The sequence below is a fragment of the Epinephelus lanceolatus genome, chromosome 21, assembly GCF_041903045.1.
Source record: "Epinephelus lanceolatus isolate andai-2023 chromosome 21, ASM4190304v1, whole genome shotgun sequence".
In the NCBI taxonomy this organism is placed as follows: domain Eukaryota; kingdom Metazoa; phylum Chordata; class Actinopteri; order Perciformes; family Serranidae; genus Epinephelus; species Epinephelus lanceolatus.
In genome coordinates, this window is record NC_135754.1 from 7,809,850 (window position 1) to 7,835,359 (window position 25,510).

The window sequence follows — 25,510 nt, forward strand, 5'->3', positions numbered from 1 at the left end:
TGGTTAGCTAATGGGCTAACTGCATCGCCCTGCTGCTACAGACTCAAAACATTTAAGATAAGATGAGACACAAGTTAGAAGGTTGAAAGAAAACTTTAAACATGTTTGAACATCTGCTGTATATATGCATGGAGACATACACATGCTCTAATCCACACAAGCACACATATGCACAAATACACCTCTTCTTACGTACTCTTAAGTCTAACAGGCTTCTAATCTGACACGAGTCCAGATGGGTCATCCCTAATTCAAGGTACAGGGATGAAGGAAGGAGGGAGCCAAGATAAAGGATGGGGATGAGGGGTGGAGGAGGTGGGATTTCTTACAGAAAAGGCAGTTGTTGATCTGCCAAAGGAAGAACCTGTGAGAAAAAAATATTATGCACATCACATAGGTGCAAGGCTATCAAAAACAGCACACAAGAGGAAAATATTCTGACTTGATAAAGATCCAAGTAAAATTGAGATGTTGTTATTGTTTATTTTCTGTCTTTTCCCTTCTGTTGTGAGATAGAAAGATGGATATCAGTCTCATATTTGTGTTAAGTGTGGAGCTAAACCCGAGCGTGGTTAGCCTAGCACAGCATAGCATTACTGGAAGCAGGAGTAACAGCGAGCCTGGCTCTGTCCGTAATTACTAAAAACTGTGAGTTTCAGTACTTTACTTGAGGTTTTTATATTTCAATCAATCAATCAATTTTATTCATAAAGCCCAATATCACAAATCACAATTTGCCTCACAGGGCTTTACAGCATACGACATCCCTCTGTCCTTAGGACCCTTGCAGCAGATAAGGAAAAACTCCCCCCAAAAAAAACCCTTTAACGGGGGAAAAAATGGTAGAAACCTCAGGAAGAGCAACTGAGGAGGGATCCCTCTTCCAGGACGGACAGACGTGCAATAGATGTCTATATATATTTTTAATCCACTACATTTCCTAAATAAAATGTATGCTTTTACTCCAATACATTTCTTTGTAGCAGTTTAGTTACTGACTACAAAATAGGGAAGGAAAGAAGAAAGGAAGGTAGGAGGAGGGCACAGGCAGAGGAATGAAAAATTGGGAGGAAGGGAAAAACTGGATTTTGAATTTTAAATTCTTTAAGTTGTGAAAAAAAACTTATTTTTCTTCAAGTGTAAAGCGCACTCCATTATTAAGGTGGTGTATATGTTACAAAGAAGTTCTGACTGCTTTTAGCAACACTTGATTACATTCAATATAATAAAAAATACTTTTGATACTTAAGTAGAGTAAATATCAGATACTTCAAGACTAACTCTGGTAATATTCTAATAGGTGACTTTAACTTCTACCAAAGTAATTTTCTGGGAAGTACTTTTACTTAAGTGTGGCTTTCAGGTACTTCATACACAATGGGTTGTGACGCTGTGTAAAACATGAACATAAACAGAATCCAATGATTTGCAAATCTTTTTTGAAATATATTTGTCTGAATACAGTCTTATGACAAGATACTTAGTATCTAAAACTGAACATTGTTTCTTGTAAATGCTTTGGCTCTGAATTTGCTGCCTGCCACACGCACTAAAAAAGTTGGGTCGGGGGCACGTTTACCACTGTGTTACATCACCTTTTCTTTTACCAGCACACAGTAAGCATTAGGGAGCTGAGGACAGTTCTTTAATTGTTTAAGTTCTGAAAGTGAAATTTCTCTCTAAAGATTCACAAGCTGGTCCCCAAAATCTTTAAGATTTAAAGACTGTCTGTGGAAGAATGGGCTAAAATCCCTTCTGAACACTGTGGGAGATTAGTTTCTTCATACAGGAAGCGTCTTCAAGCTGGCAATGCAAACAAAGGCTTCTCCAAGTGTAAAATAAATTTCAGCTAGTGTGTTTAATACTTCTCTCCTGTGTCACTCCACTGTACTGCATACAATGTTTACAGATTGTATAGTTTTATTGAGGATTTACTGAGTTATTATCAATGTCTGGTCTAAATTTCATGTGAGAGAAATGTAAAAATGACTGTTTGTGATTGTAGGGGGAAAAATTTCTAGATGAACACCAGTTTATGCATCCACCCAGCACTTCTGTGCAGCGTGGCCCACCACAGCTTTGTATGGGTTGCTGGATACAGCCAGAGACCACAGGTTTTGGAGCAGGTGATAGCAGTTGCAAACCTGGCAGCCTTACTCTGACGGCAAGACTTTCTCCTGGCTGCGCACAGTCACTGCGCCCAGATGTTCACCAAAAAATAGTTCCAGCATATATCTTTGCCTAAAACAAAAAAAATGCTGCAAACTTTCCATTTGTCTGTTTGTAGCATAGATAGGGATGTAACGATACCAGAAACTCACGATACGATATTATCACGATGAAGAGTCCACGATACGATATATATCACGATATTTATACAAGGGGAAAAAAGAGAAAATTTATTGTTAAAAATAGCTATTTTATTCAAAAATAGTGCATGTACACTGTACAGCATGTTATTTTTAACTTGGAAGCGTATCATAAAGAAATCAACACACAGTTGAACATGTGCTTTAATTTCCCCCCTATTACTGCTAGGCAGGCAGACATTAAAGTGCCATAACAAAGTCATGTCAATTAAAACTATAGTGACAGAATATGAAAATGGAAACATTCAGTATTTTTAACCTACTCTGAACTAAAGTAGTGTAGTACTATTACTAGAAAGTCATCTGAATGACATCAAATTATGAGGATCTTAATATTCATCAAATATACAGAACTTAACAGAACTATAACAGAACAATCAGACCCTGCAACAACAACAAAATTAACAAATTAGAAATAATGTAAACTCAATAACACACAATCCCTCACTCACAGATACACAGAGAGACACAGAGAGAGAGAGCGAGAGACAGAGAGAGAGAGAGGTGGGTAGAGATGTGTGTAAAAGAAAACCAAAATAGATAAAGCCTAGCCATTTCCCTGGAAGTCATAGAAAAACTCAAAAACACACATTCACTCAGTTTGTTCAAGCCAGGTTGACAATCTTGACATCAAGGAGACCCTAACACTTTCTCAGAACAGGAGATGAGGAGAGGAAAGCTCTGGTCCTGCGCTTTCATGTGATATGCGTGGCATTTCTGTGCGACCCTGTATTCGTGAGTAATCCATCCAAAAGTAATGTGTGTGCCAAGCTGTATGAAAGCTCTGTTATACATAATTTTAGTGTAAATTTATCATCGTTTTTCGCTGTGAAAACATTAGACTACCGACAAGTGCTTGGTCTTGTCGGAAAGCCATGATTCCGCTGTTTCATGTGATATGCGTGGCTTCTCGCTATGATGAACGGTCGCGGAGAAAATCCACAGAGAACAACAGACAGTCTCCTTACTTTTATTCGCTGTTCCTCTGGTCACGCACGGGTCAGAGTCAGAGGCTGAGAGGGTGAGCTGCGCGAGTCTGCTCTCACCTGTGTGCGCAGTTGCATGCAAAGGATTATGGGGAATGTAGTCGCACAGTCATATTACCGGCTCTGTAGGAGAACGCAGCTATATAACTACCATGGCATTCCCACGACGGTATCGAGAATTTATTTTATCGCGACACCGCAAAATTCGACATATCGTTACATGCCTAAGCATAGATGTATAATAATACCTAGATACCGGACCCCAAGATGGAGCCGATTCATTCCAATGGAGTTGTTTGCCTGGTGCATGTGCCAAAAAGGTTTATAGGTTCCAGGTCTACTTATGTGATATGCAGCCCACTGAATCTGCACAACAGTGTTTCTCCTGCTGGGTCCGCCTGCAAGTTCCAACTTGGCTCATAGACTTTACATTGTGATGACATCACAGATTTGTAAATTGCTTTTCTTGGCTCCAAGAAAGTTTAACAAATATACAGTACAGGCCAAAAGTTTGGACACACCTTCTCATTCAATGCGTTTTCATTATTTTCATGACTATTTACATTGTAGATTCTCACTGAAGGCATCAAAACTATGAATGAACACATGTGGAGTTATGTACTTAACAAAAAAAGGTGAAATAACTGAAAACATGTTTTATATTCTAGTTTCTTCAAAATAGCCACCCTTTGCTCTGATTACTGCTTTGCACACTCTTGGCATTCTCTCGATGAGCTTCAAGAGGTAGTCACCTGAAATGGTTTCCACTTCACAGGTGTGCCTTATCAGGGTTAATTAGTGGAATTTCTTGCTTTATCAATGGGGTTGGGACCATCAGTTGTGTTGTGCAGAAGTCAGGTTAATACACAGCCGACAGCCCTATTGGACAACTGTTAAAATTCATATTATGGCAAGAACCAATCAGCTAACTAAAGAAAAACGAGTGGCCATCATTACTTTAAGAAATGAAGGTCAGTCAGTCCGGAAAATTGCAAAAACTTTAAATGTGTCCCCAAGTGGAGTCGCAAAAACCATCAAGCGCTACAACGAAACTGGCACACATGAGGACCGACCCAGGAAAGGAAGACCAAGAGTCACCTCTGCTTCTGAGGATAAGTTCATCCGAGTCACCAGCCTCAGAAATGGCAAGTTAACAGCAGCTCAGATCAGAGACCAGATGAATGCCACACAGAGTTCTAGCAGCAGACCCATCTCTAGAACAACTGTTAAGAGGAGACTGCGCCAATCAGGCCTTCATGGTCAAATAGCTGCTAGGAAACCACTGCTAAGGAGAGGCAACAAGCAGAAGAGATTTGTTTGGGCCAAGAAACACAAGGAATGGACATTAGACCAGTGGAAATCTGTGCTTTGGTCTGATGAGTCCAAATTTGAGATCTTTGGTTCCAACCGCCGTGTCTTTGTGAGACGCAGAAAAGGTGAACGGATGGATTCCACATGCCTGGTTCCCACTGTGAAGCATGGAGGAGGAGGTGTGATGGTGTGGGGGTGTTTTGCTGGTGACACTGTTGGGGATTTATTCAAAATTGAAGGCACACTGAACCAGCATGGCTACCACAGCATCCTGCAGCGACATGCCATCCCATCCACTTTGCGTTTAGTTGGACGATCATTTATTTTTCAACAGGACAATGACCCCAAACACACCTCCAGGCTGTGTAAGGGCTATTTGACCAAGAAGGAGAGTGATGGAGTGCTGCGGCAGATGACCTGGCCTCCACAGTCACCAGACCTGAACCCAATCGAGATGGTTTGGGGTGAGCTGGACCGCAGAGTGAAGGCAAAGGGGCCAACAAGTGCTAAACACCTCTGGGAACTCCTTCAAGACTGTTGGAAAACCATTTCAGGTGACTACCTCTTGAAGCTCATCGAGAGAATGCCAAGAGTGTGCAAAGCAGTAATCAGAGCAAAGGGTGGCTATTTTGAAGAAACTAGAATATAAAACATGTTTTCAGTTATTTCACCTTTTTTTGTTAAGTACATAACTCCACATGTGTTCATTCATAGTTTTGATGCCTTCAGTGAGAATCTACAATGTAAATAGTCATGAAAATAATGAAAATGCATTGAATGAGAAGGTGTGTCCAAACTTTTGGCCTGTACTGTATAATGATCTGTTTTTGATCTCCACCAACTCCTGAGGGAAATATCTATTTCTTTAGCTGCTCAATGCCCCACTGTGTTCACTAGCTAGTCTCTAGCTAGCTAGTCTTTTTTACTGTAAACACAATTAAATACCATCTTTACTTCCTTATTATGTAACTCCAGTTCAAACATGTTGTTAGGATGGTCATACAGGCTAAGGAGAGAAAAGCGGTTTGATGTGTAAGGAGAGACAGAAGGCCAGGGTTACTTCAAATTGTAAGGACTTCACTTAGGACTACAATCACTCGTTTGATTTTTGTCTTTGAAGAGACTGCGAGCTCACAGGAGATGAAATAAAGATCAAAATGAAATGACATCTTAAAGCATAATTATTTGATGATGAATGAGACGATCACCAGCAGAGTTTCAAATGAGACTTAATAGTACAGGGATACATCTGCAAAACAAAGATCTGAACAGAGAAATCGTGCTGTGAGCAGGCCGAAGTTGGCTGAAGAAACTTAGAAAGTACAACTTATTGTAGAAAGGCCATTAATGATTGATCAATAAGAAAAATGCCACCAGTATGGATTGTGAAGTTCTTCTTTTGAAGTGTGAACAGAATTCTTGAGCGAGTTCCCAATGGGAATCCCCCAATTTACAGCAATGAATTTCACTGGTGTTGAAGCGGGTGTGAGGGTTTTCTTTAGAGGGGAAACAAGCTGTCTCATAACAAAAGAAATTATCATAATAAATCTCAGCGGAGTTCTTAAGCACATTATAATGAAACATTATTGTCCTAACCATTACTCTGATAGTCAATTAATCGATTATTTGATTGGTAAGGAAATTAACTGCCACCCTGCTGAAGTACTTTTTCACGCATAAATGTCAAATATTCTCTGATTCCAGCTTCTCAAATGTGAAGAATTACTGCTTTCAATATTTCAATATAATATAAACCATAAATACTGCTGTTCACTATCAAACACATCATGATGCCAGATTATTAACTTTCATTCATCTAAGACTCAGCTGATAATATCTGAACAGATAGACGTGGTAATTACAACTACTTTAAGAATCAGCCAGCAGACTTTTGCATGGCTCACTGCTGTTACCTGTGTGTTGGGTGAAAAAAGTGCCCAGCACATGTAAAGGTCTGAGTCATTAATATATTATGTACGGATCAAATGGCTGACACAATAGATGTTCAAATATGATCTTTTGCCTTTTGTCTTGGCTGTTTGTCCATCTGTCCGTTGAGAATTACCTAGAGGCCTTGTATTTACCATGACAGAGGAGAGGGTTGGGCTGTGGGTCAAGATGAAAGGAAGCATGTGTTGCAACAAAAGACATTGTAATCATAAAGGCCTTTGAAGAACCTCTAGTCTCTAATGGTCTCCATTCAGGGGGGGGCAAACAACACCCACTTCAGTCCACTCCTAGTCAAGAGTATATGTGAGAGGACGACACTTTGAGCAAGATGACTTTACATGTCAAGCTCTCGATCTAAAGCAGCACAATGCAAGTAGCTGAACAGAGACTGCAGCCTTGTGTGTAACCAATGTATCTCTCTGCAATGAGCCCACCTGATTTGTCAGCTTGCAACAGCTAAGCAAAAAGAGGGAGGCTGTGGTAAGTCCACTTAAATTGACTGAGCACCCAACCTGATGTCAGCAGATGGCTGATCGGAGAAGAAACCTCCTATCTCAGCTCCCTGTCCATCAGCCGGCCTCAGTGCCACTGCTAATCCCCTCGGGACACTGCAAGTCTGCTCTGCCACCTCCAAGCCAGCTTTACCATCAGGTCACCCAGCACCACAAGTGCTACTGCTGCCATAACACAAACAATGGTTAAATTATGATACTTTTTATTTATTCTTCGCCATACTGACAGGCATCCATGAGTCCACAACAAACGTATACATCTTGTTTAGAAAGGGTGACTGGCTGTGACCCTAGCTGTAAACAAATAAGCTGTTTTTGACCAGTCGGTGCTGGGAACCTACAAAACTCAGGAATTAAAAGGTCCCCTTTTGCGCATTCCATTTGAATAACCACTTCATTTGTAGAATTGTAAAGATAAGGTAATTTACTGTGAATGGCTTAAAGGCATTGGCTTTGTATGAAAATTTCCAAGAGTACAAGGAAACATCTTCTGATTACGTATTTGTCTAACCATCCAAAATCCAAATTAATTTACCACAATAAAAAACGGACGAACTCCTCATCGGAGAACCTGGAAATAGAGAACTTTTGGTCTTTTTGTTTGATAAATGGCTTAAATAAATAATTGAAATAAGTGGTTACTCCTTTTCTGTTGATTGACACATTAGTTAATCAACTAAACTAGTTTCAGCACTATATCTTTACAATGTAATGCTGCACAACTATGATATTTGAACAGATGTTGGAAAGGAGTCATACAGAGACTAAAAGGGACACTGAAAACACTGGAAAGACAATGATGATGTGTCAGGAGGCTTGAAATGCAGTGGTCGGGGAAACTCTCAGATGCATTAGTTTTGTTAAAAAGCTAATGTCACAGGGTTCTACCGCCTAAACGGAAAACGGGCATGGTTGTAGATATAGTGATGGAGAAAATGTATTGCACTTGCTTCCCAAAGTGCAGATTTATACAAAAAATATTTACCAATAAGTGTGGGGAAAATTAACAACAGTTCTGTTACTGTGACACTCAAGTATAAATTAGTGGATGTTACCTTCTCTGTAACCCGACCGAGACTGTGAGTGAGTGTAAGTGAGTATGTGTGTCATGTGTGTACAATCCCCAGTCAGTGATGAGACCACTCCATCACAGTTAATTAAAAAAGTCTTCTACCTCTCCCACAGCACACTGTGATGAATCTTTTAATCAACCATCTGAGATGCTGGACAAATAAACGAAAGGAAGGAAGAGGAAGCAGCCTCCAGCACGGCTACAAACCAGACAAAATATTGGATGTTGGACCATTTCCATAGCTGTGAATACTTATCCATTTGCCCCAGTGTACTACACTATATGTGAGGTCCTGTTATGTAATCCTACACCCAGTGTGGCAGAGTTGTATTACATCACTGTCACACTCCCAAACAACCCACAACATGAACACACACACAGTCAGTCTCCTTCGGCTAAGTCCCGTATATCCCGCCAGACAAGCTGACCAGACGCCCCCTCTACCAGTGCTTTGTTTTTGTCTGTCCACCACATGCTCGTTTAGTCCCTGACCCCTGAGTCCCCCCCAGCCACTCCCTCCAGCTATAGAGTTCAGTCCACGCGCAGGTGCCTCCCTCCTCCATCTGCACCCAGCCCCAGTCTTAGGTTTAGCCTGGAGGTTTGGGAATGTCCAGCATGTCAGCCTGACACCACCATAACAGCTTAAAGAGCACCTGACCTCTTCAGAGGCTTTGCACTTGTGTATAAGTTGTGTTTGTTATCAGAATGCCACTTAAGCTCACAAGGTCACAAAACACTTTGAATATAATCACGAGCATTGTCGTTTTTTTGTTCTTTCACATGCAAATCTGAAATAGTGACCAGTAGTGATGTTTGTTTTACTTCACAATAAAAGTACGTTGGAACAAACAACATACTGAACATTTTGCAAACATTTGGCCTAAAATGTTTCGTTCATGTTGCCTTCAGTAAACCTTGTGGCATTCTGCCTATTAAAATATCAAATATCTCGTTTTTTTAAGAGTTGATATTTTGTTCAGAGAGTGGTATGAGAGGAATGCTCAGGGGATTCCTCCTCTGTGGAGCATGAATGTGTTCAGTTTTAATTTATTTTTTTATTTTAAAATATTGTTGTATACAATTGGAAATTTTGGCCTGATAGTTGAGTTAGAGGAAAGTCATGGAAGCACCAAAAGTATCACAATTCATCATCTGGGGACCGTGATATCCAAAGTAGATTTGATGAACATACAACCATCTATAAAATGGAAAACAGACAGATACACAGGCACCTGCTACAAGGTTGCAGCACCTTTAACTAACTCTAACTAGTAAGGGATAACAGTTCTAGTATCTTGACATTAGCCTTGTTGAGATGTCTTGCTCAGGAACAAAATGTTGGTTGGGCAGATGGACAAACAAACAGACCAAATGACCATCCTCAATCCCACCATGGCAGGACTAAACTGAATTAAATCCAGCCTACCTTGAGAATGCCAAGTGCAAATGAAAGTATCGGTTGGGTTTAAGCCACACTAGCATCACTGGAGAATGGCAATGTCAGTCAACCTCCTTGTTTCACAATGACATATTTCAGCAGCTACTGGATAAACAGCATAAAATAATTTGTATCTAATTGTGACTTTAAGTTAATTAAAACAAATCAAAGGGTCGGAGCTTAAATAACAATCAGCGGGTAGTACATTAAATACACAACCCTATTTATGGCTAAAAGCTAGTTTTAAAAACCCTCCAAAGCAGGTCACCACTGACTGATCAATCAGCCCTTATTGACAGGGCCGTTCTGTAAATGTGAGACTGTGGAGGTCATCTGCAAAGCCCTCACAGCCAGCTGCAGCATCTGCTGTGCTGCTGTCAGACACCGCAGGCTCCGACTAAAGTCACAAATGACTACACCATCGACAAAGTTCCGCGAGGGTCCTGCGAGGATCAGCAGTGTTGAGAGCAGTTTGTGCATGCATGTGGGAATCAATATAATGGAGGGGAGATTAAGAGATACACAGGAAAAATTTTCTTTCTATTTGCACAACAGATTGACTCTTTCTAGCACAAATGTGTCAATATGTGCTAAAAAGAGTAGCCATAGAGTACAAAACCTTAACTATATGAGTATTTGGTCAGCTGTTGTGTATGGAAGCCGAAGGCGGCTATGCTTTGAACTATTGTTTTGTTAATGCCATTATCTCAAGATAACGAGTTAATTATTTTATTGTCTTGAGAAAACAAGATTTGTTATCTCAAGATAACAAGTTAATTATTTTGTAACAAGCTTTGTCATCTAACAATACAATCAACCCGTTGTCACACAAAAAAACAAGATTGTATTATTTCGTTATCTTGAGAAAATGACTTTTGTCATCTTCAGATAACAAAAAAACAACCTTTTGTTTGTTTATCAAATAATCTACCTGTTATCACGAGATAACAAACCTCGATATAATTAAAATTAGGTTGCGAGTACTGGCGTTCTAGGCTTCTGTTGGTGTGGTTGCCTGGTTAAGGTCCAACTTTGATTTTGCTCATTTCACACAGTTACACATACTTTCTATGGAAGACAAAAAAACAACTTAACCATCAATAAATAAATACAGAAACTGAATTAAATGTGTAAATAAATATAGGTTATTAATCTGGTAATTGATAATCTTAGGAAAATCAAGTCTTTTCTAGCAAATGTTTATTATTTCTTTCTTTGTTTTACTTTTATTTCTGTATTTGTTGATAAAAATATTTGTATATTTATTTTGTTTATATTCAAGCATTTATCTTTGAATTTTGTTTTATTTACATGTGAGTATTTGTATTATTGCTGAGCTGCTCTTCCAAAACAGATGGAGAACCTTGCTCAAGGGCTCCTTGACGGTAGTTTATAAAGCAGCACAGCACATTACTGCTTCACTTTCCCTGGCTGTATTTCCCAGCCAGTTTGGCAGCCATTGCTTGTTCACAAACAGAAGCACGCAGCAGTACAAAAACAGACAATATTACTTTTAAATATTCTCTGCCAAGCAGCGCTTGCTGTCTGTGCAGTGTGTAGAGTGTGTAACAGACTTTTTCCTGACAGCCACAGCTTTGTTCCCAAAGCTTGTCACAGAGCAGCCAGCCACACTGATGAAAGCCCAGAACAGATAACGCCACAAAGAGAGGCTTCAACTTCACAGCCTACTTGGCCTTAACTTTCCCCAGGCTTGGATAAGGGAGAACTCTGTCATTTGCAACAATGTTACTGTAAAGAGCTCGCTTGTCGCCTGACTTGGAATCTACCCAGATAAGGACATCTGAAAGCAGAAGAAAGACCCCTAAAACCCACACAGCAAGACTCAAGAGCTGCAGGGGTCTGCGTTGAGGAGATTAGCTCGTGTTGTGCCGCAGTTTGAATCCACTTAGTTTCAAATTGTCCCTGACCTGGCTGCTGGAGGGGGTTGTGTTTTGTGGTCGACAGCTGAACCTGATCTTGTGGTTATCAGGAAAAAACTGCATTTAGTTGAGAAGTGACATCCCCCATGGCGGTAACTCTGGCATTGCTATCTAAGTTCTATTTCACAGTAGAAACAATTACACTCCCAGGCCCTGAGAACACAACAAACACAAAATCACTTAGTAATGACACAAACCCATGTATCCCCCTACTTCTCTTAGCGCCATACTCACTGGTTTTGTTGCACTTGACTTTGGAGAGAAGTTTGTGCGCCAGCAGAAGATCTCCAGTCTTCACTGCCACCAGCAGATCCTGTTCCTTCCCCATTATTACAGACCCAACCACAGACACACAAGCTGCTTGCAGTCAACAGCCAACGTTGCTTTTTTTTTGTCTTTTTAATGCTCCTTCAGGCAGATGGCTTCAGCAAAACATTTGTCTGCAAGTTAACAGGTAGCTGCTGAATCCCAGCCATGAGATGATGTTGGTGAATAGAGGAGTGAGCAGCATCTACAGTGAAGGAGGTAAACTGGTCCAGGAGATCCTTTTCCTCTCGTTGTTGGAGTTCGGGTCCATAATCACTGATGGGTGCTCGGCTGTATTTCACAGTGATCTTGTTCATGGAGTTGCAGCAGGACTAGTAGAGATTTAGTTGCCTGCAGGGCTGAGCGCATGCTCATAGTCCATCTCTGTCGACCTGGAGGCAGCAGCAGCCCAACCTGCCATTACTCTGCAAAGGGAAAGGTAGAAAGACACAGAGAAATCATTGTAAGTCTGCAAAAATTTAAGAATACATTCCATCAAAAAAAAATTTTCAGTTTTGATAAACTGGTCAATTTGTTTTGGAGAGGCAGAGACCTCTGTGGATAATTTGGCTTCCAGTCCAGTTAAAACCTCCTGAATGTCTGGATCCAACATAAGGTGAGCTCACATTTAGTTATCAGAGAAAAAAAAGGTGAGCACACATTAGCAGGTAATGGGCTAATGCAATGTGTGCAACATGCCAAACAACAGATGCTAATTTGGATCGTGAAATTAATTTATTTAGTGTTTTTACCTGTTTAAATTACTCGGTCCATTTGTTTTTGAGAGGAAATGACCTCTCCGCAACACTAAACGCCACTAAATCCCTCTAAATTTTACACACTGGACCTTTAAGAAATGGGAACCAGCAATGTAATTTTTCATTAAATGTCAAACAATGAATTGATTAATTTTCTGTCAATCAGGAACTCGTTGCAGCACTACTTGTGCCAGTTGCCCCATTCAACAGCATGAATGCCAAGGTTAATGTTGTGTTTTAATTGCAATCAACAAAACAGTTTTGATAGATGAATGCTGTCAGGATAAGCCAAGAAAAAGGATTGGACATGCGACATTAACTTGACCCATCTTTTGTTTGTTTTCTCAGATCCAGGAAGCCCCGTCCCTCAGGAGTGTGCAGCTAATCTGTTACTCTTCCCGTACAGGAATAAGGTCTCCGTCCACTGATAACATTCCCTGAACTTTAAGGAAGCATCATTTCAGACAAAGCTGCGCCTGGCACACTGCAAGATTACGCCTTTGGAAAAAGTTCAATGTTTTCCTCTCTGAAAAGGAAGGTGAGACAGAGCTGGCCGCTGCTTCCAAACACAACCAATTTGCCTGAGATCCTAATCACGTGGGACAGCGAGAGAGGAAGAAACACTAAAGGGACACAAAATAACCAGGAGAAATGGAATAAAGTGTAAAAACAGTCACTCTGTTTCTACTCCTGAGGCAACATCAAACAGGCTGTTTCAGTGAGCCACACAGCCTCCAATTAATACTTTATAGTCCATTCTGTGTGCAAAACAAAACCACAATTAGGACTGCCAATCAAGCTAAGAGACAATCTTAGAGGAGATAGTACAGCATCCAGAAGTTTTGAGCTTTGAAAAAAATCAGTTGAATTCATTTAGGAGACCTCAGAAGCATTTTTATTCTCCCTGACATCCCAACAGACATGACAAACCTCCTCGAGTAAATAATGTGTTTTAGCAGCAGGCTTTTGTCTTTGGTTGGGTTTGAATATGTTGTATCCAGGGTACACTTTGCAAGTCCAAAACATGGGAAGACTATCTTGATTTGAAGCCTCTTTAGCACAAGATAGCTCAGTTATTCCTCTGGACTGCTACTACTACTGTGTAGCCCAACAGCAGATGCCAATGCGTGTCTTTGCACTGACACATGATCTAAAACTAGCCAGGCACCTTGCCAGGCAGTAAACTTCTGCATAGCCCCTCTCTGACATGAGCTAGAATGTAAACAAGGAGTCCAAAATGGGCTTGTTAGCCTAAATGTCAATGGGTAGAGCAGTAGTTAAATGGAGTTCAGTGACAATGGGTGACTTTGTCATGGAATCCTACGTGACAGGTGTCACACATGTGAGAAAGCCCATGATAAATCCCACAGTCTCATGTTATGTCTCAGAATATTTACTATAATCAAGTGGAAATTATATCATAAGAAAACAAGTGAAATAATCTCAATTTATTGTCACTGCTTTCATTTAAAAAAAAAAAAAACCCTGAATTTTAAATCTTCATTTCTGGTTAAAAAGCTCAATAGTATATCTTGGAGCACAAATTTCCCAGCAACAATTTCAGCCCAAACTCCATTCTCGACTCTGACAATTTAATCCCACCTTATCTGCCAGAAATAAATACACATCAATTATGACAAGTTTTGAGTCCTGCAAGAAATTATCACTATTGCTTGTAAATTCGGCATACATCATATCCACATAACTATCGTAACGTCTCACTAACACCTCAAGGTTTCCCACTGGTCCTTCTTCCAATCTTCAACCAAAACACACCGAGTAGTGGGAACGAGGAGGGTGAAACAGCTGCTAAAAGTTGATATTTTTAAAATAAGGTCCTGTTTGAGGGATTGTGTACATGCCGAATTTACTAGAAAATACCAACTGTTCTTTACAAGTTATCATAAATTAATTATACATGTTCTACTGTTATAAGCAAGTTAACAGGAATCTAAGATTTTTGACTGCACTTTGATAGTTTTCCCTGAAGTATTGGGAATAACTATGGAATCAACAGTGATATTCAGCCTGTATCTCCAGCCGAAGAGGGATCGATTTAAAATCCCGTCAGTAAGGCTGTCTTTTGGACACAATTATCAATATATGTACGCTGCTACTCATCGTATAAATCCCCCGTACGTGTAGCCTCTCCTCGTTAGCTAACTTGTCAGTCTCAACTGTCAAGGTGTTCCGACTCCCGGTCACGCAAAGTCCAAAAACATACGTCTTCCCATCTAAACCGCGGATTATTTGTACAAATTGAGGTCAATTTAGTGAGCTTTTACTTCCGAATAAATAAGTTTAGAAAGAGAGGAGTGTTCTCACCTGTTGTAGACAACGAACTGCAGGTGGTAACGTACAACACACATTCACTGTAGAGTTACTGAGAAAAGAGCGCTGGACTGCAAGAGACGGAGGCGCCACCGACCGTCAAGTGAGAAACATCACGTACACAACTTCCGCTAGTCACTTTCAAAGTAAAGCTGCCACAAATACTGAAACTTTGATGTCAAATTGATTTACCTGTATTTTTACTTATTTGGAATATCATTTGCCACTGAGTTTTCACAAATTGTGTATATCCTATACAAAAACTTCTACCGTAAATGTCTGAAACTACTGAGCATCAACCTTTTGTAGCTTTGCGCGCCACTTATTTATGTTTTATTTTGAAGGCAAAATTACATAACTTCTACTATTATAGCATCTATTATCCTTCTTAACCCCGACTAACTTTACACCGTTTGTCACTGTTTAACCTATTCCTGGACACCCGGGATGACAGACGGGGCACAAAACAAATTCACTTATCCCAAGAAGAAGTTATTAATACTTAAACTCAACCAAGATATGAAGGCTGACTCACAAAGTCCGGTTAAAACCAGATGTTTTTGTTTGTACACACCCACACTGGGTGCTCCTTTTAGTTTGATTTACCTGCAGGGACTCAAATATAAATGTTTCTGCTGTTGAACTAAAGTTACCTGTCTGACTGATAGAAGTGACAATGACACGTGACATAGTTTTCTGCATTATTTCTAATTCAGACCACTACTAGCCGACATTATATAGAAAACCTGTTGCTTGCATGGGCGGATTTTTAAATAGTGGGCCCCTGGGCACAGATATGTAAAGGGCCCCACCACCTCTCCCACGCAGAAGCAAGTCACACAAACTTTGTAGTGATATTGTGTCTCTTTGCGGTAAATGTCTTTTTTTTTTTTTTTTTTTTTTCAAGGTGGGGGTTTTGTGAGTGTGTGTGTGTGTGTGTGTGTGTGTGTGTGTGTGTGTGTGCATGCGCATGTGTACGTGCGTGTGTGTGTGTGTGTGTGTGTGATTTCTGTTTTTTGTTTATTTGTGTGACTCACTGGAGACATTTGGTGTTTCCTGGTTGTTTAATGTGTTTTTGTGGTCGTTTGGGTCTTTTTGATGTAATTTTGTGTCTTAAGATAATTCTGTGTCTTACTGAGGAAATTTGTGTCTCCTTGTGGTTGCTTTCTGTTTTTTGTAGTTATTTGGGTCTCTTAGATGTAATTATGTGTTGGTTTTTTAGTGGTTTTGTGTCTCACTGTAGTCATTTTGTGTGTTTGTGTTTGTTTAATGTCTTTTTGTCATTATTTTCTTTGTGTCATTATTTTCTTTGTGTTTTTTGATGTAATTTAGTGTCTTTTTGTCATTTTGTGTCTCACTGTAGTCATTTTGTGTCTCTTAGAGGTTGCTTCATATCTTTTTTTGTAATCATTTAGGTCTCTTTTATATAATTTGTGTTTTACTGGGGTCATTTTGTCTTTTCTGGTTATTTTGTGTTGCTTTATAGTCATGTTGTGTCTCTTATGGTTGTTTTGCCCTTTTATTATAGTTATGTTCTGTCACTGTGCCGTACCTTTGTATCTCTTTGTGGTCTTTTTGTGTCTGTGATCATTTTGATTCTCTTCCTGGTCAGTACATATGTTAATTGAGTTAATTTGACATTTGATATTTTGCAAGTGAAGGCCAAGGGGCCGCCTGACACGTTGGGCCCCTGGCCCTGTGCCCAGTAGACCTGTTCAACAATCCACCCATGACTGCTTGTTTCCCTGCATGGGACCTGGAGCCCCATGAAAGACCCCTGGAGATACTGAGGAAGATGTAGTTTAGTGTGGTTGTGTGGTGGCGACATCTGCTGGTTAAATACTGGTATTGACATTAGTAATAATAAATTCAAGACAACCTCTCTCTCTTCATGTTATTTTTGCATTTCATGTACAAACCAACAAATACAAAATAAATTGTACATCGGAAAATGAATCAACGCCATTTTTAGTATGCCGTTTTCAAAACTTTTCTTCGGGATTAGAACTACAAAGATTCCCTAATCTCCTTTCCTGTGATCCAGGTTCAGAGGGATTTTGCTAATTCTGACTCGCTTTTCTTTTACTTGTCAAGATCGTATTGGTATCATAATATGTAGACTTAAGGTCTATAAATATACCTCTATGTCAACATGTTGACATAAATGAATAAAGTGTAAAAAGAGTATGATAATGTGTGTAAATATTATTCACGCATCTCTATATGTATCAGACAGAATTTGAAGTCTTATTCAATGACAAAATAATCCCGTTTACAACCTCTTGTTTTTGCAGCTGTTATGAGACTTCTCTTGTTTGCTTATTGCATATAATGCTTCCAGTAAAGTCTAAATTTGAAATATACCGAAAATGTACCAGTTCTAAACATCTGCTGGCTGGTGTGGTTTTAGAATTCTGCAACGTCACACTTGGGGAACAAGTGTGGGAGATGATCCTGAGTTTAACTGATCTTTCATTTGTCTGTTTTGAAAGCCTCATTGAACATACTCAGCTAATTTGATAACCAAAATATTAAAAGAGATGTGTTGGTAGATTTGAGGATCTGATTTTCAGCCATTTACCCCATAAAATAAACTTTTGAGGGTGGGACTATGGTTTGGAAAGTAAAAATCTAAAGGACAAATTTGAAAAAGGTTGATTTTGAAACAGAAAGGCTCACCAGAGACACAGTATGTTTTTTCAATCATTCTAAAGCCCACAATGCATTCCTCTGGAGGATATTAGTTTTTATAATGCAAATCTCTTAGACTAAGAAAGTTTGTTTTCGGGTTCATGGAGGAACTTTTGTACCAATGCTTTATCGTGTCCTTGTTTATGCTGATATTCTGTCACTCAGTATTCCCTTCTGAAACCCTGCAACAGCAAAATATGAGCAGAAAACATTTTATTCACAAGGTCACCTATGTAGAGTTACAGTGCATCCAACCAAATGTGAAAATGACAGCAATCACAAATCTGGCATGCTCAGAGTGAAACACAACCAACATTCTCAAGCATTTATTAAATATAAAAAGTGCTGAATGGCTTCAGATGATCAAAATAACAGCACATGTGCCATTATTGGCTCAGCATTTCATTTGCACCCACAATCCCAACCACACACTGTATATTAATAGCTCTCAACACAACTAACACTGACAACACAGACGATGGCATTTCATTTCTTTAAGGGACCCCTTTTTTTCCTGTGTTTTGGTTGTTTGGTGGTTGTTTTTTAGTGACCAATTGCTGTGTTTCCAGCAGGAAAGGGGCCAAAAGACGTCATGCTGGAGAAGATCAGGCCTCAAATCTACTTTGACAATCGGATGTTTCACATGAAGGGAGCAGCTGAGATGGGCACCACTGCTGCCCATGTGCCCTACGGCATTGCACAGAAAGATAAGCCCAAACAGAACAGCAGTGTGGGGAAGTAGACAGCAGGACTTCAGATGCCAATGGCACAGTCATCCAGCCAGCAACAGAACAAAGGAAGAACTATGGGATGGGGAAACATCACTGAGCCATTAGCACAATGCAGAGATATTATAAGGATTATTACAATGATGTTCTGTAGCACAAGAGTCATAATTCAAAGTAACATCCGCCCCCACATGCAGGGGCAACTTTAACAGTAGCCTATATAGTGGCAGCTGTAACAGCACACTTAATATTAAGTTTTTAAAACTTACCCTTTGATGTTTGAAAGTTAAGTGAAAAGTCAAAAAAGCATGAGCCTGAAACAAGTATATTTTTAGCCAAATATTAAATGAGCTGTAGAATAAAGTGACTTTGATGAAAAATGTTTTTTTTTTTTTTTTTTGACATAGTTAGACTTGATGTGTTCAAGGACCTCTGGAAACGTTTTCTTTAAATATCAGCAGTAAAAAATAAAAAAAATAAAATAAAAAATACAACATTCAAATGTGTATGCCTCTCACTGAAGCAAAAATAAAAAACATAATTCCCTCTACATTGTTTAAAATGATTTGACATGCCTCTCCATTTTTGCACCGACACCTCCCCCCTCATAAGTAACGAACAGTCCCTTATTAAAAGCAAAAACAATTCAGCATCATAATCACAATACAGCCGTAGCACGTAGGACTATTTAATTAAAATGCCACAACTAAGAAACATTGTCCCTGAGGACTGGTTGATGTGGACTTCCTGAGAACTCTGAGGTAAGACGTATTGTAAAAACGGAGCTGATTGGTTCCATGGTTGCCATGGTGTCTCCAGGTGCATCATTTTGATATGATTCTAAGATTAGAACCATAACTAACTTACTAACGGCGAGAAAAGCAGCAGCTCAACTTTCACTCGACGATTTCTGTGGAAAAATATACTTCAAACAGCGACTTTTCACATCTGGACCTCTTCTTACGACCTGCTGTCACTGTCAAAAGGACTTATTCATGGTAGACGTCAGAGTTTCACACTGTTTTTACTCCCATGTTGTTTTTGTGTATTTTATCGTTGAGACTTCCCGAACGCCCAAACTACACTGATGTAGGCTAGGCTACTAAATGCTAATATTGCAGATATTTTCTGTTGTAAATGAATGAACCTGGACTGACGCTTGACTGCTGTTACCAAGTTTGATCGAGGAAATATAAATGTGCTTGTTTTGGTTTACCAACCGTCTGTTTCATCTGTTGAACAAATAGCTAGCCTAACATGCTAATAAGTATGCTAATAAACATAGCTTAATAAGTTATTCTGTTTGACTTGTTGGCGATATAACAGCAACAGCAGTATTTAAGCCTCATTTTTTGAATATGCTCATGATTCAAAACGTTTTCAATATTAGTCATATTTGTCACGTATGAGTGTTTTACACAAACGTAGTTCCAGTTAGTTTAATGTGGTCATGTTTGAGCAATACACACAGTGAGCAACAGAGACGTGTCAAACAGCTGCAGAAGAAGCGTTGATATGGGGCTGTCTTTTTCTCTGTCAGCAAGAAATCTTGAAAGTGACATATTGTTGAAGGAAGTCTGGGGTAAATTTGTCTCTGTACAAGACAGCTACCTGTCTGTAGGCCTAAGTTACTAAATGCATGGGTGGATTATGAGACAATGTGTCTCTGGGCATAGATGTGCAAAAGTCTCCACCACCTCTCCTACATAGGGACAAGAGACACACAGAGTTTGAGGTTTTGCTCATTTTTTTATTGTTTATAACTCTCTGTAGTCATTTTTGTCTGTCTATTTTGTAACTCTGAGCTCATTTTGTGTCCATTTTGGGCCCTTTGGGTCTCTCTGATGTCACTTGTCTTTTTGGTCATATTGTGTCTCTTTGTGGTTGTTTTGCCCCCTTTTGTAATTTTTAGTGTCTCCTACAGTTCCTTTGCATCTCTTTGTGCTCATTTTGAGTCTCTTCCTGGTCAGTACATTTTATTTTGAGTGACATTTTGCATGTGAAGGCCAGAGGGGCCCTTGATACTTTGGTCCCCTGGGCCTGTGAGCAGTGGGCCCATTCAGTAATCCATCCATGACTGTATGTAGGGTGTAATAAAGCTTCCAGACTGTTAGCAGGACAAGCTGGGTTTGAAAATAATATAATTACAATATTATTCCCCAAAATGATATTGTAAATATTGGAGGAGGTCAGGTTTAATCTGAATTAGTTTTCAAAAGTAGATTCTGACATGAGTTTGATGAGTTTGCCAACAACATGCAGTCAGACATTTTACATTTAGCTGTACTGTGTACAACTAAAGTACAACTAATGGGCTTGATGTTGTGTCAAATGATAGTAAGAGAATAACAGAGCCCATGTGTGTCTTCATGTTGTACCAGCATGTTGACATATGGAAGGCCTCCTGCAATAATAACACTGTGAAAGAAAAGCACACATTTGGCTTTATACTATTTTCTTTTATTGCAAACACTTCTATTCTTTTGCCTGTGTATAATTTAATGCATGACATTTACTTTTAATGAAGTGTGATTACATTGTGGTACTGATCCTTTAAATTCAATATGTGATGTCATTAATTTTCTAGACAGTCACTATGATATAAGAGTCCATGGTACGTTAACATGATGTGGAGCAGTGGTCTCAGGGTTGTGTTTGTTTTTTTAACCTTCAGATGGCCAAGCACTTATCTTGGACAAGTGTCATCGTTCCAGTCCCCAGCTGGCCTGGCAGCCCACGGTTCGTCCTCCGCAGCTGTCACACCTCCACTTACAGCCTCTATCAGAAACCTGCAGCTTCTGCCAGTCAGCTGTGGTAAAACCTCCACCTATAGCATCTGTCAGCAACCTGCTGCTGACTCTTGTCCTTTTGCCATATGAAGACCTAAGCAGACCAGGAGGGATGAGAGGGGCACTTTGAAGTTTAAATTTCAGGTAAGGTATTCAAACACAGCTGTGTAATAATCACATGCATGGACAAATAAATTAATGCCACCTTTGTGTTTATTTTATGTTTACATCATCTTCTTCTCCTCACAGGTAATTCCACGTGGTGTGACAGAAAAGCACAGACCCATCATCATAAACCTGACTGACTAAGATGCTGAACTTCATCTACCTCCAGCTTCTGTCAGCAAGCTGCAGCCGCTGCCTCCACCTGCGGCTCCCGCCTCCACCTGCAGATTCTGGCAGACAGCTGTGGCCAAACCTCCACCTACAGCATCTGTCAGCCTCCGCCTCCAGCTACAGATTCAGACTGACAACTGCGGCTCAAGAAGTAAAGTAATACATATATTAAAATAATCTCATTTAGAAACACCAGCTGTAACATTAAGGCCACAAACATGTGCATCAATAATAATAATGATAATAATAATAATAATTCCTAATTATAAAATACAAGTAGGGCTTCATCTGACCAGGGCATGTTGGTATGTTGCACTGTAATAAACTATGGTGCAACATACCAACATATCATGGTCAGATGTAGTCCTACATTGATACTGGATAACATCAACATACATATTAGCCAGCAATCATCATAGCATGTCTGTGTATTACAAAAAATACCAAAGAAAATGAGAAATTATTAATTTAATTTAACAATTTAAATAGTTTATTATGGTTTACTTGGAACAAGCATATTATTTTGTTATGGATGGTATTGACTATTTTACAAAAACACATGACGGAGATGGGTTTGCCTTTTTCAAGGGCATATACAGTACAGGCCAAAAGTTTGGACACACCTTCTCATTCAATGCGTTTTCTTTATTTTCATGACTATTTACATTGTAGATTCTCACTGAAGGCATCAAAACTATGAATGAACACATGTGGAGTTATGTACTTAACAAAAAAAGGTGAAATAACTGAAAACATGTTTTATATTCTAGTTTCTTCAAAATAGCCACCCTTTGCTCTGATTACTGCTTTGCACACTCTTGGCATTCTCTCCATGAGCTTCAAGACGTAGTCACCTGAAATGGTTTTCCAAGAGTCTTGAAGGAGTTCCCAGAGGTGTTTAGCACTTGTTGGCCCCTTTGCCTTCACTCTGCGGTCCAGCTCACCCCAAACCATCTCGATTGGGTTCAGGTCTGGTGACTGTGGAGGCCAGGTCATCTGCCGCAGCACTCCATCACTCTCCTTCTTGGTCAAATAGCCCTTACACAACCTGGAGGTGTGTTTGGGGTCATTGTCATGTTGAAAAATAAATGATCGTCCAACTAAACGCAAAGTGGATGGGATGGCATGTCGCTGCAGGATGCTGTGGTAGCCATGCTGGTTCAGTGTGCCTTCAATTTTGAATAAATCCCCAACAGTGTCACCAGCAAAACACCCCCACACCATCACACCTCCTCCTCTATGCTTCACAGTGGGAACCAGGCATGTGGAATCCATCCGTTCACCTTTTCTGCGTCTCACAAAGACACAGCGGTTGGAACCAAAGATCTCAAATTTGGACTCATCAGACCAAAGCACAGATTTCCACTGGTCTAATGTCCATTCCTTGTGTTTCTTGGCCCAAACAAATCTCTTCTGCTTGTTGCCTCTCCTTAGCAGTGGTTTCCTAGCAGCTATTTGACCATGAAGGCCTGATTGGCGCAGTCTCCTCTTAACAGTTGTTCTAGAGATGGGTCTGCTGCTAGAACTCTGTGTGGCATTCATCTGGTCTCTGATCTGAGCTGCTGTTAACTTGCCATTTCTGAGGCTGGTGACTCGGATGAACTTATCCTCAGAAGCAGAGGTGACTCTTGGTCTTCCTTTCCTGGGTCGGTCCTCATGTGTGCCAGTTTCGTTGTAGCGCTTGTTGGTTTTTGCGACTCCACTTGGGGACACATTTAAAGTTTTTGCAATTTTCCGGACTGACTGACCTTCATTTCTTAAAGTAATGATGGCCACTCGTTTTTCTTTAGTTAGCTGATTGGTTCTTGCCATAATATGAATTTTAACAGTTGTCCAATAGGGCTGTCGGCTGTGTATTAACCTGACTTCTGCACAACACAACTGATGGTCCCAACCCCATTGATAAAGCAAGAAATTCCACTAATTAACCCTGATAAGGCACACCTGTGAAGTGGAGACCATTTCAGGTGACTACCTCTTGAAGCTCATCGCGAGAATGCCAAGAGTGTGCAAAGCAGTAATCAGAGCAGAGCAGTGGCTATTTTGAAGAAACTAGAATATAAAACATGTTTTCAGTTATTTAACCTTTTTTTGTTAAGTACATAACTCCACATGTGTTCATTCATAGTTTTGATGCCTTCAGTGAGAATCTACAATGTAAATAGTCATGAAAATAAAGAAAACGCATTGAATGAGAAGGTGTGTCCAAACTTTTGGCCTGTACTGTATAGCAAATGGCACAGTTTTTAATTTAATTAGAGTTCTTTTGTGCCTCTGTGATGTGCTTTTATCTTTGAGTTCATTTTGTGGCTTTTTTAGTCATTTGTGTCTCTTTGAAGTCAATGTATGTCATTTTAGTCATGTTGTGTCTCTCTGAGGCAAGGAAGTGTGTCTCTGAGGTAATTTTGTGTCTTTTTGAGGTCGATTTGTGTCTTCTGTGGTTGTTTTGTGACTGATGACCTGTAATAATAGGAATAGTAATGGTTCAAGTGAACAAAATAATCATAAACATTACAAACAACAATAGGACATAACTATAAAGATAACAGTGACAGAGAAATGTATAGCTGAATATAACATGTTAGAATCTATAATGCATGCAGTTATTACTTACTGCATAATAACAACAGCAGGTCTCTCAAGGATGACCTCCGTCACTGGTGAGCTCGGTGAACAGTGCTTTGTTTTATCTCCATGGTAACTGATATGAGTCAGAGAGTCAAAGTTTAGGGTATAATGTTATGAGACAGTAGTATGTCTCAATTGTGCGCATACTGTGTGCAAAACAATTGAATATCCATCCAACAGTTAATTCAAGTTTTTTCCAGCTTGAGGTGAAGTGTACGCTATTATGCTATCTATGTCATTACTTTTAAATGTATTAAAAAGTGGAAAATAGAATGTAATAAGAGTGTTTATAGGATATATCACTGTCCACTTTGATTGTATTTGTAAAGTGTTGGTATGTTATTTTATAAAGTCATATTCGTAAAAAAAAACGTGTTCACCTTTCCTGTGCGTCCTTAAAAAGGCACTCAGCCATCTAAACTCTGAAAACTCCTGATCCAAGATTTTTCTTTCAATTTGCTATAAAATGGTCAGTTTACCTGTTAGGTTTCTGAAAGATTTCACCTGAGGGGGTTACTGGTGATTTACAATGGGCCCCCCTATGTTAAATAGGTGATTACGGCCCTGCATCACAGCGCAGCTGCTCAGAGGTTCAGTCGCAACAAACGGCAGAAATATGTTGACGCTGAAAGTTGCGTTTCACTCATCCATCTCAGAAACCTGGTAAAACTCTCTGTGGGTCAGACTCTGGACCAGAGTCAGGTGCTGGCTCAGCTGGTACAGCCTCTCCTCTGTAGCGATGTCAACCGTGTTGGTGGCCACGACAAAGTGGCGGAGGTCTCCATCAAGAGTGAAGCCACCATCCTCCTCCAGGCACCGAGCCGCTTCTCCTCAGACGGAGAATAACAGACCAGGCACCAGGATCAAATTCTTGCAGTGGTGGCAGCACAACGCTCACACACTGACGGTCTTCATGGCTCTCTGATCTCCTCCACAGTGTCACTAGTCGTGCGTAAAAGCGCAGTGCGCCTTATTGCAAAGCGCTGAAAGAGGGAGGGAGCGCCCAGCGGAACCCAAAACTCATATTTGTATTTCTATATAATGATTTTTGCAACATTGCTGTTTTCATTTAGTTGCATTTATCCTATAGAGACAGGGTCTATACACCACATAACCAGTGTGATATGAGTTTCAGACGATGGCAGTCTCGAGCTGACTAGAAAGCGTTTAATGAATACACCTTAATTAATTCACATGATGATATCCTCATCAAGAAGAACCAAAAGCCGGCTGAGTAAACCGATTCTCAATAAGGCAGCTGATTGAGAAAAACTGTCCACGTGAGTACAGAAAAGAGCGGAAAACAAAACACACACACGTTAAAAAAAAAGCCGTAGCTGTTTAACAGATAAATTGCCGGTTTAA

General features: G+C 39.9%; 1 protein-coding gene across 2 annotated transcripts in view; it reads right to left on the reverse strand.

The window, feature by feature from the left end:
* caskin2a (CASK interacting protein 2a) overlaps nt 1-15,064 on the reverse strand; it is a 78,481-nt gene extending 63,417 nt beyond the window's left edge. For both annotated transcript variants that reach the window (XM_033611979.2, XM_033611978.2), the window contains exons 1-2: nt 14,968-15,064; nt 11,813-12,309 (exon numbers count right to left, since the gene is read on the reverse strand). In XM_033611979.2, the coding sequence (XP_033467870.2) occupies nt 11,813-11,906 (94 nt within the window). In that variant the 5' untranslated portion in view covers nt 11,907-12,309; nt 14,968-15,064. The remainder of the gene's footprint in view (nt 1-11,812; nt 12,310-14,967) is intronic.
* Nucleotides 15,065-25,510: the final 10,446 nt, after the last annotated feature.